The sequence below is a fragment of the Brachypodium distachyon genome, chromosome 3 (genome assembly GCF_000005505.3).
Source record: "Brachypodium distachyon strain Bd21 chromosome 3, Brachypodium_distachyon_v3.0, whole genome shotgun sequence".
Taxonomy (NCBI): Eukaryota; Viridiplantae; Streptophyta; class Magnoliopsida; order Poales; family Poaceae; genus Brachypodium; species Brachypodium distachyon.
Window position 1 is genome coordinate 30,494,203 of NC_016133.3, and position 15,393 is coordinate 30,509,595.

At 45.3% G+C, this 15,393-nt stretch overlaps 1 protein-coding gene across 1 annotated transcript; it reads left to right on the top strand.

Annotated features, from left to right (window-relative positions):
- The first annotated feature begins 327 nt into the window (after positions 1 to 327).
- LOC100844190 (homeobox-leucine zipper protein HOX9) lies at positions 328 to 8,347 on the top strand. The gene is made up of 19 exons (XM_003574023.4): positions 328 to 805; positions 1,264 to 1,592; positions 1,896 to 2,055; positions 2,138 to 2,220; positions 2,326 to 2,416; positions 2,509 to 2,604; positions 2,951 to 3,064; positions 3,151 to 3,234; positions 3,332 to 3,487; positions 3,586 to 3,660; positions 4,488 to 4,594; positions 4,682 to 4,862; positions 5,319 to 5,507; positions 5,957 to 6,031; positions 6,188 to 6,322; positions 6,630 to 6,955; positions 7,124 to 7,229; positions 7,464 to 7,613; positions 7,914 to 8,347. Exons 2-19 carry the CDS (start codon positions 1,342 to 1,344, stop codon positions 8,058 to 8,060), a joined length of 2,526 nt encoding a protein of 841 aa, XP_003574071.1. The 5' UTR covers positions 328 to 805; positions 1,264 to 1,341; the 3' UTR covers positions 8,061 to 8,347.
- The last annotated feature ends 7,046 nt before the right edge of the window (positions 8,348 to 15,393 follow it).

The following is a 15,393-nucleotide window of genomic DNA, read 5'->3' on the forward strand; positions in this document are numbered from 1 at the left end:
TTTCGACTGAATCTACAAACTCTGGGTTTAAATCAGAATCTATGTTTTTTTGTTCGGGACAGAAAATAAATAAAATGTCAAATAAATAGTAGTACCCTCGACCCGTCAGTCGAAATGTCACGGGCAAAATAATGGTGTCCTTTCAGCACGACAGTGACGCGGAGGTACGGCGGGCAGTGGCGCCACCGTTTGCCTCCCGTGGACCGTGTCCACTCTCGCCTTCTCCACAGCTTTCCCCATCTCCTCCTCTCACGTCCTCTCGTCACTGGCTAGGCTAAGTAGCTGTAGCCCTACAGTCTGCTGCTCTACCCTAGCCTGCAGTAGCTCCCAGCGTAGAATACGAGCAGGCGTAGTAGTACTACGAGCTGAGCTACTGCCACTCTCGCGACCGCGCGCTCCTGCCTGCTCTGTCTGCTCCACCCCCACCTCTCTCTCTGGCCTTTAAAGCTGTCACCTTTTGCCACCCTCCCCGTATCGCTGTATAGAGTCTCTCTCTCCACCGTCTCTCTCCTTCCCGTGCTGTGCCGTGCTCGTTTGATTGGCCTTGAGGTCGGAAAGGTCGCTAGCTGAGGAAGAAGCGAGGGCAGTGGAAGCTCCGACCGGATCCGGGAGTCCGCCGCGTGGGCAAGCAGACCCTGGTCGCGGCCACGGCTGAGCCGGAGGGGAAGAGAAGAAGTGAGCTCATGGACCCGGCTCCGAGCACAGCCGCGCACGGCGGCTCGTGCCGTGGGAGGCTGTGAGCGGGTCACCGGCGGGCGCCCCTCCCCGCGCCGGCCGGCCGGCGAGGGTGTCGGCGTGCGTTGAGGTAATTGACATCTAAAACCTTGTTCCGTGTCTTGCTTTGGGGGCTCGGAGGGATGATTCTCGCTCGTGTTCAGACTGCTCATCAGCTCCGTCATTGTGTGTTCTCATATTTTTTTTCTTATTTTTTTTTGGTTTTGAGCCTATGTCCTTGTTTTTCTCGGAAAGCAGTAAGAACGCGGATTCGTCCGGTGTATGCGTGCGGCTAATTTCGCGTTGATTCTCCCGTGAAATCGTGGGATTTTGCGTCGTCTCGCGGCCGGCATTTGCGTGCTCTGCAGCGGCTGCTTTTCCCTTTCCCCATTTCTGATACCGGGCCAAAAGCCGCCTCCTTTGCGTGCTTTTCCACGCTTCGTTGTTTAAGGGGATCAGGGATGGAGGAGGATCGCCCAACCGCTAGTTAATTTACCTCCCGCCTTTTCTCCCAGGTCAAATTTATTCTAACCGCTTGAAATCTACCAGGTTGTTCTGCTCTCGAGGATCGCGGGTGGTCAAGACGTGGGTTGATCTGGCTTTGGTGCTGGTCGGAGCGGGACGAAGATGGCGGCGGCGGTTGCGATGCGGAGCGGGAGCGGCAGCGGCAGCGATGGCGGTGGCGGCGGGTACGACAAGGGCGGGATGGACTCGGGCAAGTACGTGAGGTACACGCCGGAGCAGGTGGAGGCGCTGGAACGGGTCTATGCTGAGTGCCCCAAGCCGACCTCCACGCGCAGGCAGCAACTGCTCCGCGAGTGCCCCATACTGTCCAACATCGAGGCCAGGCAGATCAAGGTCTGGTTCCAGAACCGAAGGTGAGGTTTTGCTAATTTGGTGAGAACTGTTAATATTTCTGGGTGAATGCCGCTGTTTCTAGCCTTATTCTTGCAATAGGCTGCATGTCACTGTAATGGTAGCTGGAGAAATCGAGTCAGGATGCATTGCCCATCGCACAACAAATGTGGCTGTTAATATGTCTCTTCTTGCTATTCTGAGGACTCTGTCTAAAATTGTTACCACATATTAAGGAGTTTCGTTTCTAGTTATATGCTAGAGTATCCGTGTAATTTTCCAATCTGCGTAGGTCTTGCATTCAAATATAACTGTTGTGGTTGTAGGTGCCGTGATAAGCAGCGGAAGGAGTCTTCAAGGCTTCAGGCCGTGAACAGAAAATTGAGCGCCATGAACAAGCTTCTCATGGAAGAGAATGAGCGTCTCCAGAAGCAGGTCTCCCAGTTGGTTCATGAGAATGCTTACATGAAGCAGCAGCTGCAGAATGTAAGCCTTTGTTTCACGTGCTTATTTACGGACCATATAGAATGCATGTTCGTGCCTTACCGTGGTTACCTTGTGCTTACAGCCTTCATTGGCCAATGATACAAGCTGTGAATCAAATGTGACCACTCCTCAAAACCCTCCAAGGGATGCAAGCAACCCTGCTGGGTAAGCGATTTTTTGTTACAGAGGCTAGTCCTGGCAAAGTTGTGCGATTCAGTTTCCTCTTCTTAAACAACTTGTTATAGCATCTTCCTTCTATTGCGTTTACAGACTCCTTACAATTGCGGAGGAGACCTTGACAGAGTTCCTCTCAAAGGCTACAGGGACTGCTGTTGATTGGGTCCCGATGCCTGGGATGAAGGTCAGTTACCAATTTTTGAGGTTCTTTAGTCCAAGACTAATAATATCGAATGGATCTAAACACGCCCACTTTCTTTTCTTTTCTGTGGTTAGCCTGGTCCGGATTCGTTTGGTATTGTGGCCATTTCACATGGTTGCCGTGGTGTTGCTGCCCGTGCATGTGGTTTGGTGAATCTAGAACCGACAAAGGTAATTGTGTACTTCAAACTACCTTTCTACTTAATGTTAGTTCAGGAAGGCCTGTGTTTCAAAGATATTCATGTTGAACCCAGTTTCATCTGCAATTAACTGTATTTCGTTTGCCTGATATATTACCCTTTCCAAACATGAAAGGAGACATTGAAGTACTTCCCCACAGGCACAGTAGAACCGTGTACTTAATTTCTTTTTCTGCTTAAGGCATCGATAAATTTAGTTAGATCAATGAGTTTTCAAAGTTAAGGCCTTCAGCAAAAAGAACTTAGCGTGCATTTCAAAGTTTCTTTTGAAGATTGTGGAGATCTTGAAAGACTGCCCCTCTTGGTGTGCTTTGTAGATTGTGGAGATCTTGAAAGACCGCCCATCTTGGTTCCGTGATTGTCGGAGTCTTGAAGTCTTTACACAGCTCCCAGCTGGAAACGGCGGGACTATTGAGCTTGTTTATATGCAGGTGTGCATTTTGTCATTGACCTCTTCTTTGTATGAATAATAATTTTTTTGCCTATGTTATTTCTTATTCTTAGTTTCTGCATTCAGATGTATGCTCCTACTACTCTAGTTCCTGCACGGGATTTTTGGACACTGAGATACACAACAACAATGGAAGATGGCAGTCTCGTGGTGCGTATGAACGTGAAAGTTCTATTTATGTTACTCTATCTACAGTGTAGTGAACCAAATCGAGTTATTTCTTGTGCTTACCTCCTGTATGTAACAGGTTTGTGAGAGATCTTTGAGTGGTTCAGGAGGTGGTCCAAGTACTGCCTCAGCACAGCAATTTGTAAGGGCTGAGATGCTTCCTAGTGGCTATTTAGTTCGGCCATGTGATGGCGGGGGTTCAATTGTGCATATGGTGGACCATCTGGACCTTGAGGTCGAAATTTCACTCTCTCACTAGTTAGCTTTTGAATTTCATACATGAATGCACCTTATCATGTTTGTTACTAATTTAGTTCAATTCTATCTTTACAGGCTTGGAGTGTTCCAGAAGTCCTCAGACCACTCTATGAGTCGTCTAGGGTTGTTGCCCAGAAAATGACTACTGCGGTGGGATCTTAGTTTCTTATACATATTTCCTGAATCCTGATCTGTCCATACCTTTACTTTTTGTTGTTATCTGCTGTAGGATGTGTGATGGCCAGTTTCTAGGACTCTTTGTTGCTGAAAAAAAATCTAGCTTTGTTCAGCAATCATTACCTGTTATTTTGGGAATGGATGGACGTAATAACTCTCCATCTTCGAGATTGTATAATGCTTAGACACACGCCTAGATTTTTTTTACATAATAAACATATGACTATAGATGCAAGTGTTTTCCATTTTTCCGAACCTATGTACTCAGTTGATACTTGGTTGAGGTCAAACCTGAAACATTATTTTAGTACTTCAAGTGAGGCACTTTGAGATAAGCAATAATGCTTATAGTTCAGTTCTTTTAGTTTTTCCATGACAATACAACATACATCTATATCTATACTATCAAAACCATGAGTCATGGTGAATCCAAATTATCTCAGCTGTCCTGACTGGTTAAATCCAACGACCCAAGACATTTCATCAATTATATATGATGTACACCACGTTTTATTTACCCACCAAGCCACTTGTATGCCCAGCTGTCCTGGCCCATCAATAATGAAAACATAACCAATTACAAATCAATCCCATTTGTTTCATGTTGAAACTTATCTAAAATTATTCCAATCAATTGAACAATTTCTCCCACCAATAGTTTTCATATATTAGTTAACACGTGCACTACTGCACTGCAAGTACATAATTACTAGTTGTGAAAATAGCTAGCTCTTCTGTGTCTTTAGACTGCCGAACGATCTGTTCTTTCTTGCTTAATGCCAACTATTTGTTGTTATCAGGCATTACGACACATCAGACAAATTGCTCAAGAAACTAGCGGGGAGGTTGTATATGCTTTGGGGAGGCAGCCTGCTGTCCTACGGACATTTAGTCAGAGGTTGAGTAGGTGAGTCTTGGATAAGGACACCAGTTTTAAATCTACATGCACTTCTTTGCCTCTTGTTTATTTTAACGCCATTTTATGCCCCATCAGAGGATTTAATGATGCTATAAGTGGTTTTAATGATGATGGCTGGTCTGTCATGGGAGGAGATGGCATTGAAGATGTGATCATTGCTTGCAACTCAAAGAAGATTAGGAGCAATACCGCTGCTCCTAGTGCTTTTGAATCCCCTGGAGGTGTTATATGTGCCAAGGCGTCCATGTTATTGCAGGTGATCATGATGCAATGCTTACATACAAGTTGATTTGCATTCCATTGATTACGTCATTTTTTTTTCAAAAACTAGTGCCTAAAAGCATTGATATTGGGACATGTGGCACCAAAACTTACCTTGTCAATAATCTTGGCATCATTAAAAAGTTTGTTCGCTTATACTGGCATCTTGTCAATATTCTGATGTCTCAGTAATCTTGTCATCATTAAGAAAGTTTGTTCTGGTATACTGGCATCTTGTCAACAATCTGATGACATGCAATTGGCTGGTATTTACTTTAGGTTATTGGACCATGTGTTATTGACTGGTAATACTATAGCTTAAGTTCATCTATGCTTTATTTTGGTTGACTTAGTGAAAACCTTATACACTGGATAAACGGTCTCTATCTTAGACCTTTCTCTTAGTTCTTATCTGTTATTTCTCAACTTTATTTCTGTTGTTGTTTACCAGAGTGTTCCACCAGCAGTACTGGTTCGGTTTTTGAGGGAACATCGATCTGAATGGGCTGACTATAACTTTGATGCTTATTCGGCTTCAGCACTCAAAACAAGCTCATGTTCACTCCCTGGTTTGCGTCCTATGAGATTTTCTGGGAGCCAGATCATCATGCCCCTTGCTCACACAGTGGAGAATGAGGAGGTAAATTTACAAGTCTTGGCATGTAAAGTTCTATGACTTGCTAGGTTTCGTTAACATGATTTAGCATCTCTTTGAAATACTTCTGATTCTCTGTTGCGCATTGCTATCTCTTCGAGATGTTTCTTCAGATGATTAATGGATTATCCTTGGATGTGTTGTCATGTTCTCTTTTCTTATAAATATTCCCAATGATAACTCCATAACCTTCCATATTAGTGTTACCTTCAGTGAGTGTTCTATGCAGTTTTGTTTGGTGGCATGTGAGGTCCATATGTATACACGAGTAGGTTTATTGACCTGTGAGGCAGTGAGCCATATAGCTAGGTTATTTCTTCCTGAGAGAATAATAAAGAATATGTATTTATGCCAGATATATGGACCATATGCTATTTTTCTTGATTAGCATTAATAACATGAAAACTTGATCAATGATTCAATTTCTCATGCAGATTCTTGAAGTTGTTCGTCTTGAAGGACAAGCACTTGATGAGGGTCTTTTATCAAGAGATATACACCTGCTTCAGGTAATAACTAATGATAACTCTTTGCTTTAGCGATCTCAGGTGTTCTATTTTCTTGCTGGTCATGTTACTTGGTAATTGGATTTCTTAACTACATAGCACTGTAAAGTATCCTGGCAAGGGCCTCTAATAGATTTCTGAACTTGATTGATCTTTCAGTTTTGTACCGGAATAGATGAGAAATCAATGGGATCCTGCTTCCAGCTTGTCTTTGCACCAATTGATGAGCTTTTCCCTGATGATGCTCCATTAATATCTTCAGGTTTTCGTGTTATACCACTGGACATGAAAACAGTTGAGTGTTTCGTTTCATTTCTCTTTTGTTTGCTTTTGCTTAGATGTTAGTATGATTTGTTCTTGTTTTTCGGTCACTACATATTTACACGTCTGTCTGTCCTTTTACACAATGTGTCCATTCTGTTTGGAAGTGCACTGTAACATCCTTCAGTGTCGTAGAAATAACTTTTGAACTGTTAGTGCTGAAGTCTCTAATGAACTCCAGTAGGATGGCATTCGTTTGGCTCAAACTTCTGGTTTCTACTTTGCTATGTGTGGATTGATTCTCTACTGCTCATATTTTAACCATTAATGTCTTCCACAGGATGGTACACCTACTGGTAGAACATTAGATTTGGCCTCTAGCCTTGAAGTTGGTTCAACTACACTGCAAGCACCTGGGAATACATCTCTAGATGATTCTAATCTGCGATCAGTGCTGACAATAGCCTTTCAATTTCCTTATGAGATGCATCTCCAAGATACTGTTGCAACTATGGCCCGACAGTATGTCCGTAGCATTGTTTCTGCTGTGCAGAGGGTTTCAATGGCTATCTCCCCCTCTCGATCTGGCTTGAATGCTGAGCAAAAGATAATTTCTGGCTTCCCTGAAGCCGCAACTCTTGCTCGCTGGATTTGCCAAAGCTACCAGTAAGTACACTTGACGTCTCTTATGAAGGACCATTAATGTCTGTAAAGATGACTGCTGTTTTATTTCTCTAGTATATTCCTTTTCTTTTTATGGAGTATAAATAAATACAAGCAGATGGCCAGCATTACATGTGTAACAATGATTTACTTGTGAAAAAAACATTACAGGTTCCATTTGGGGGTGGAATTAGTTAGACAGGCAGATGAAGCTGGGGAATCATTATTGAGAATGCTCTGGGATTATGAAGATGCTATCTTGTGTTGCTCGTTCAAGGTATTTTTCTCCCTTCAAAAAATGAAAAGACCTGGTATGGAAGTAAAACATCATTTTGTTTTACTGTTCCATATCCATTGTATGCCTTTTAATTTACAAGATTTTCTGCCATATTCGGTTACATATAGTTAGCTGCAAGGGTTCACTCAAGTTGAGATAAAAATGTTCACTTTACATGGCAAGACAAAATATTCTCTTCTTGGCTCACATATCTGCATTCTGTGTTTCTTCCAGGAAAAGCCTGTATTTACTTTTGCTAATGAGATGGGAATTAACATGTTGGAAACATCTTTCCTTGCTCTACAAGACCTGTCATTGGACAAGATATTTGATGAAGCTGGTAGAAAGGCTTTATACTCGGAGATCCCAAAATTGATGGAACAGGTACGAGATTTACTTTTTTCAGGCCACTAAAACTGTTTAGTTTATTTCATGCACCAACTTCAACGTTTTCTCAACCACTAAGATAAGTTAGTCAGATTGAACACGCTCTAATATTGGACTAGGCGTTTAAACCTAAGCACCCAGAGTTTCTATTGTTGATTTCTTGTCATCCAATTCTAGTCAACCTCCCAGAAGGGAGCAAGTTTACTTTTCAAATGAAGACTTTGCTCATCCTATTGTCTTGTTTAGAGCACTAAGTTTTATTCGTGCATGTAATAACCATTCGATCCACCTGTTCAGGGCTATGTTTACCTGCCGGCTGGTGTGTGCTTGTCTGGGATGGGCCGCCATGTCTCCTTTGAGCAAGCTATAGCATGGAAAGTACTCGGCGAGGACAACAATGTGCATTGCCTTGCCTTCTGCTTCGTCAATTGGTCCTTCGTGTGATCCCAACAAAAATCCATGTATGCGCAGCTCCAATTTTGCTTCCTCTGTGGGAGAAACCGTCTCTGTTAGTTAATGCCATCTTTTGACTAGTTTTAGATTTGAAAGAACCAGCATCTGTAGACAAAAAAATCTGCCTTGTGTAAATCTGCTCTCCTTTTTAACTAATTTGCCCTGGCAAGAAACTGGCTGCGGTCTGTTTGTTGAATTGAAGTACTAACCTTGAATCTTTCCCACTTTATTTGAATGTCGAAATGCATGTAGCAGAAATTCAGACGGCCAGATGTTTATTTTCCTTTGATGTGCCACGTGAAGTTTTGGACTTTATTTGTTCTCTGTCTCAATTGTTCAGCATGAATGTCCATTGACACCCCAATGGCAGTTGAGGGCCTCTGATATGCAGGATTTCTAAAACGTTGGAATATGAAATAGGATTAGAGTGACATGTAGTTGCAAGTCCTATCGGATTGAAATATTACAGCAGTTAGCATCAAAGAGTGTTTGAGATGAGAAAAAGTAAGAATAACAAAGATATTTGTGTGCTCTGTCCGGAAATATGTGACGTGAATTGTTGCTCTGTCCGGAAATATGTGACGTGAATTTGTTCAACCTTCCTCCGGAAATGTACAAATTGAAGTCACTTGGTGCCGATGAATGCACAGAAAAATTCTAATCACTAACAAAGGATTCAAATCATTTAATGGCTCATGAGGGTTGTAGGAAGTTTAAAACATTGGAAAAAAATAAAGAATATTTGATTGTGATGACAGTTGCTGACTCTTGGGTCCTCCTAACGGCCTGGATGATTTCATGAACCAAATTTGAATCTAGTGCGATGCGAGAATCGAGATTGATGGCCTGCAAAAGCTTGAAAACTATTTTTCTTATTAAAACAAAACATCACGACAATTTCAAATGACCAAAAAAAATAGCACAAGCATACGCCAGTACTAGTGATTTAAGAGGCTATCCACCTTTCAGACATATTGGAAATAAAACGTAGAGGTGGAAGATTGAAAGTTACAATAATGACTCGTCATGCGGTCCAAGCCGTAATGCTGTCGAGGAAGAGATGTTGAATAGTCTGCTACTCGTTACAAAAGCAACACAATGTTACCCTTCCATTTATGTTTTGTTTCTAAAGTACTTCAAGGACTTGAATACTCTTTAATAGATGAAAAATCAAAGGATTTCTAATTTCGATAGTAACATCCGTTGGATCCATTCTTTTTGAATTGAGCGCTGCTTTATGTACGAGAGTTTTGGTACGATATCTGTACTACAAGTCAAGTCATCCATTGATAAATCTTCAATGTTTCTAATCACCGATGATTCAACCAATTCAACCATATTTATATGGATCTTACCTAATTTTATCGTACGCAAGGCAATTCCGTTTTGAATTTTCACTTTGCCGGTCATGATACCTGGGAGAACACATTGGCAATAAATCACTTTGGACAATTTATTTGTGAAAATATATATCTATTTAATGGCACATAAAAAAATGTGGTCAAATTTTCATGACTTAAAACTTGTCTTGTATTTGTAGTCTACGGTACCAAATAGTACTAATTACTACAGATGCTGCCATTTTTTTCGAACTGGAGTCCGAAGGACTCGATCCATTAATTAAGATGGAGAGAATTGCTCAGTTAATTGAACGGAAAACCGTAACAAACGTCCATGACGCAATGAAAAAGATCGCACACAGGACACCCTGGCCGACCTGGCCACCCACACTCACTCCACACGCTACTGAAAAAAAGCTGCCGTCGAAATTGGATGCAGAAGTCATCGTCATCACACAAACACTCCTCCTGAGCTCGCGACTCCGACTTCCTCCACCAGCGCCCACGAATAGGCCCCAACTCCAGTCGCCCAAGCTCGTGTCGGCCCATGCCAAACAGTCGACCAACATGCTAGCGACCAAGAGACGTGATTCTGATGGTGAGCTTCAAAGGTGCAATATGCAAGGCTTCTGTCGAACAGAACACGCACCAACCGGACCACCCATCACCAAGTCATCGTCATCACACATCACTCCTCTGAGCTGGTGACTCCGACTTCCCAACGACGAAGCAAAAACCGACAGTGGAGAGTTGCTGAACCGCCGGATAGGACCGAGTACCAAGACCATCGCCGCAACCCAAACTCTTCTCAACATCGTCGTCGCAGCCACAAAAGATGCCAACGAACCTCGCGCAGCCCCACAACCACTAGTCCCACGGCCGTTGCAAACTCCAAAAGCGACGCCACCAAGGAGGAAATCAACGCAGAGAGCGCCACCATCGCCGATCCATGCCACTGAATCTGAGGTTTCCCCCGGAGCTTGGCCAACATGGGGAGGAACAGAAAAGACCATTGCAACGATGCCTCCAAGGAGGTGAACGACGCCCCCGGGCGTTGCCATCGTCGGCCCCGACCAAGGTCAGAGCACGGCTTTCGCCAAGACCTGTTCCACCCACTCCGCATACCAGCGGCAAACCTGACCCGCAACACGGCTACGCACGCCCACGAATGAGCGCGCCACATGCCATAGCCACAGAGGTCGCCCAAGCTGCAGATGCCAAACCTCCTCGAAACTGCAAGAACAGCGGAAGGAAGCAGCCAGCAACGTGAGTTGGGAAGACAAAGAGCACATCCAGCAAAGTAGACGACCCGTCGTTTGCCGCCACGCCTAAAGCAAGGCCGGCCACCCACACATCACCACCACCGCCGGCAGCAGGCCCATCCGGGCTAGATCCGGCCGGATCCAGCCCAACCGACGAGAGATGCTGTCATGGTGATACATATGCTATGCTGATAAAAAAAATGAACGTTGACATCTCTTTTCTTTTCAAATGTGAAATGTTGCATAGTTATTCGACCGCCAAGCGTTCTACAATGATGTTACATGCACTCAGCGTTTATTATTTAAAACCCGAATTCTATGGCGAGAAACATGGTGCATTCTTTATCACGTTGCTTTCGCACGATTATTATGAGCGCACAAGTCAATAGTGAAAAAACTCTTTCCCCTCCCCTCGCATCGCCTCTCCCGCGGGCGGCTCGGGGGAGCCCTAGCGCCGGCGCCACCCCTCCCCCTCGCCGTCACCTGAGGTTGCCGCCGGCGAAGCCTGGGCCGTGGCCGACGATGGTGGCCTCGAGACTTGCATCCGGCGGCGCGTGCGGCGGCGGGAGCAACGCAAGCTGTTGCTGGCGGGGTGCGGCGCGGCGACAAGTGGGGCGGCGGCCTGCGTGGCGGAGCGGACGGCGCGTCAGGTGTCGGCCGGCAGGATGGAGTGGAGCGGCGGCCTTCGATGGCAGGGTGTCGAGGCAGTGACGACGTCTTGGATCCAGCCCCTTCGTGCCGGGATCTGGGCCTAGCCCACTTCATCCTGGGCTGGGAGGGCGGCGATGGGGCCTCTGGCAGTGCGGCTACTGTTGCGGTGCGGCTCGATCTGGGCCTAGGCGGGAACGGCGCATGGAGGGAGGTTGCTGCCAGTGGAGGTGCGGGCGGGGCCAGTCGGCGCAAGCCTTGCATATTGCCCTTTTGACTCTCAACATCTGAATCGATACCTCTTGGTCGCTTGCAAGGGTGGCCGATTGTTTAGCATGGGCCGGCGCGAGTTTGCGTACCTGTTAGGATAGGGACCCGTTCTTGCACTACTACAAAACAGTGCATTTGTGATTACAACGACTTTTGTGTGCGAACTAGTCAATATATGTATGGACTATACGGAGTACATGCAAAAAAGGCTGGACGGAGCTCCCTTGGACCCTAGCCATCGCGACTCTGAGCACAAAGCTCAGCCTGACCATCTTACATAGGAACAACACTACCAACCTAAAATCACATAAGCGTAGAGACCCCAGGCCTTCCTCCAAAGCCCTCTTTCTGTGCGCACAATTCACCCAATCACTATTCACTCATAAACCCCAGAACAGTGTTTTTTCTGAAACAATATCTAAGTATATCCAAATTACTCTCATCAGTCATTTGCTTGTAATAAGATCTTTAAACACGTCAGCGCAACGACGCACGCAATTCATGTCAACTTTGATGACCAAATTGGGTCAGCCATGGGCTGGTGTGCACGGCCAGAAGTAGGGATGGGAATGGGTCATGGAGACCCAATGGGTCCAGCGGGCCGGCCTCGAATAAAAACTGGGACAAGAGACCAGTATCAAGGTTGGCTGGGTCGACCCAAATAGCCACTTCCTTTTCAGATCGAGGACTCGGTTCATTAACTAAATAACCAAATAAAACTTCCTTTTCAGATCGTTAAGTTCAACGATCTTAACGAGCGAACTCGGCGAGCGCTCGTTAAGCTCGTTAGTGAGGTCGTCTCGTACACCTCTTGTGAGTGGCCACTGGAACTTATTTTGTTGTTGAAATTGTGTTGTTATTTCTCTTTTGCTGTGTTATTTCCAATCTTTATAGCGCTGTTTATTTTTTGATAAATTTGGTTTGCTGCCAAAATTTATCGTAAGCAAATAGGTAATGCCAAAAAAAATTTAGCTCAACATGCCATCTATTTATCTAACGAGTTTTTAACAAGCTTAACGAGCGTTCGTGAGCTCTTAACGAACCTAGCCAAACAATGGTCTCAGATCGTTAATGATAACGATCTTAACGATCCGAGCTCTAGTAACAATAGGAGATAAACCAAACTGCTAGCCTAGCCTCCCGGGTCGCATGCGCGACTCCGCAGGCGTCGCCTATAGATGGCCAACGTGAAGGGGTAGGCTTAAATTTAAAATTTTCCTACGAACGAACCAACCAAGATCACTATGCGCATGCGATAGATTGATCACGTACCAACAACCGTAGAGGAAGTAGATTGTCGTTGAAGCCTGTAGCAGATTTCCGCAGCTAGGTTATACCTCCCAGCCGCGAGAATATTCCTTGCACGATCTGCTGCGCCTGAAAGCTTGAAGTAGACGAACAACGATCCGCCCGTAAGATCGAAGTGGACGATCTCTCCACACGTATCCACACGTCCCGAAGGAATAGTTCAGCAGCACTTTGACGTCCAGTACGAAGAACCGCCGGAAGAAACTAGATCGAATGGTACACAATCTACTAATTAGACGTCTAAACTTTAGAGGAGAGAGTTCGGACTTGACGGGCAAAGGACAACTAGCGAGAGTGCTCTTATAGCCGGCCACCCCTCCCCTCCTTATATAAGAGGGTGGCCGGCCAAAGGGGGAACGGAGTCCTCCTCCAAAAAGAGTAGGACTTCTACATCTGATAGGAATAGATATGCACTCCTAATAGGAGTCTTATATCACATTCTCCAAACCAAGATGGCCAGCGCCATGGTCAACCTTTGACCACGTGGTCAACCTTTGACCAGGGTTTGACCCACCTTTGACTTTTGATCTTTTGCCATTTGACCTTCTGGAATTTCCATCGGATCCTTTTAGAGGTTTCTAAAACCTTCCGGAAGCACTCGTGATTACTCCGAACATTTTTGTAACTTCTAAATCAAATTTAGGACCTTCAAAAAATATGTATCGTCATTCTGAACAACTTCAGTATTCAACTCTCGACCAAATTCCAAACTCTAGACCTTCAAATAACCATTCGTCGTTAAGCGTGTGACCGCGTAGGTTTGGAAATGTGTAACTATGACCTAGTCAATAATTATTTAAAGAGTCTGGACACTCTCAATAATTACTACACATCCATGAAGACTTTTGAGCGAACCATTTGTTACTAAAACCATTTCTCTTTGCTTCGCAATACGTTTACAAAACCCGGGGTGAGACTTCCGATACGCCCGTGAACCAACCCTTGTTCCACTTGTACCTAGTTATCCCCGTTACCGGTTTTGTACTTTTAACTCATTCCGTACTCCGATATCTCAATGATCATATCATTCTTGTGTCTGGCCAGACGGTGATAGATATCGTCGTACCGAGTGGGCCCTAAGTGTATCTCTGCACCGATAGAGGGGCAAATCCCAATCTTGAACTATCGAGTCAATTCATACTTTCCGGAGTACTCGGAAATCACCATCATGATAACCCTATTATGGGAAACAATAGGTAACACCAAAGTATCCTTCCGATATAAATATCATACGATATTCTCATGGTCTAAGGATAATGTATGTAATTACAACAATAACGATAATACCGATAACAAGTAATCGATGTGATCTCTCAGTATATTATTAGTTGGGTCAATCCAACACCATTGTTTAACCAACAATGTGCTCTCATATATAACCAGCATCATATGCTCATGATCAGGAAAACAGAATCATCAATTATATATAAGCTAGTCAAAGAGGCGTGACTAGGAACCTTTAAATTAGGGTTTATGGTTCCATACATGCAAATGAGTTTTCCTTCGAATCTCACATTCAAGAACCATTGCAATTATAGCATAGAAATATAAACATCAATTACAAACTTGGGAATATAATAATACAATATTATTGCCTCTAGGGCATATGCCCTTCGCAACGGCCCGGCCCAACCCGAAACAAATTAATCAGGCCTGGCCCAGGTGTGGCTCGGTGAAGCTCGATATTAGAAGGGCCGGACCGGACGGCACCAAATGGCAATGTCCAGGCACGGAACGAGGCATAGCTCAGGCCGGCCCGGCCCAATAAGCCGACGGCCTCAAAAAAGCCCCAATTCACACAAGGCCCAACGGCCTCTCTTTTTTTTCCGTCCCAGCCACATAATATGGTAAAAAAAGGATCTATTGTATAACCAAACACAAAGATTGACTAGGTCTGCTGGTTTGCACGCGAATTACTGAAGGGGAGGACTCTGGTTTGACTCCCCTCACACCATGTTTTTATTGCCACCACCGAATGATGTGTAGTTATATTAAAAAAAAAATAGAAAATTGCTAATCGGGCCTGGGGGCCTGATGATGAAGCCCGGCGCGGCATAGGCCGTGCCAGGAGCCGGCCCAGCCCTATTAAATTTGTGCCGTGCCCGGCACAACCGGGCCAAGTCCGACGAAATTTGCTAATCGAGCCAGGCCGGGCTAATCTGGGGGGCTGAGGATTGAGCCCAGGCACGGCCTTGGCACAACCGGCCCGATTAAATCTATGTCGGGCTCGGCACAACCCGGCCAAGCCCACCGGGCTTTCGGGATTCGCGCAAAAGCCTGGACGGTTGGCCATCTATAACACCGCCACCACCCTAGGACCGACTCCAACAGCCTTTCGCTCCCCTCGCCGTCGCAGGAGGAGGCCGTCGGGCGTCGCCTGCGCGACGGACGCCGACGGCGAGGCCTCCTCTCCCCCCTCTTCCTCTCCGCGTTCGGGATCGGACGGAGGTCGTCCTCCGGCTGTCCAGGCGGCGTCCTCTCCTGCTATCTTGGCCT

Excerpts from the sequence above, each read along its gene's own strand:
- LOC100844190 (XM_003574023.4), top strand. The coding sequence starts at position 1,342 with ATGGCGGCGGCGGTTGCGATGCGGAGCGGGAGCGGCAGCGGCAGCGAT. Across the intron at positions 6,323-6,629 it reads TACCACTGGACATGAAAACA|GATGGTACACCTACTGGTAG; the intron begins GTTGAGTGTTTC and ends TGTCTTCCACAG. Across the intron at positions 6,956-7,123 it reads TGGATTTGCCAAAGCTACCA|GTTCCATTTGGGGGTGGAAT; the intron begins GTAAGTACACTT and ends AAAACATTACAG.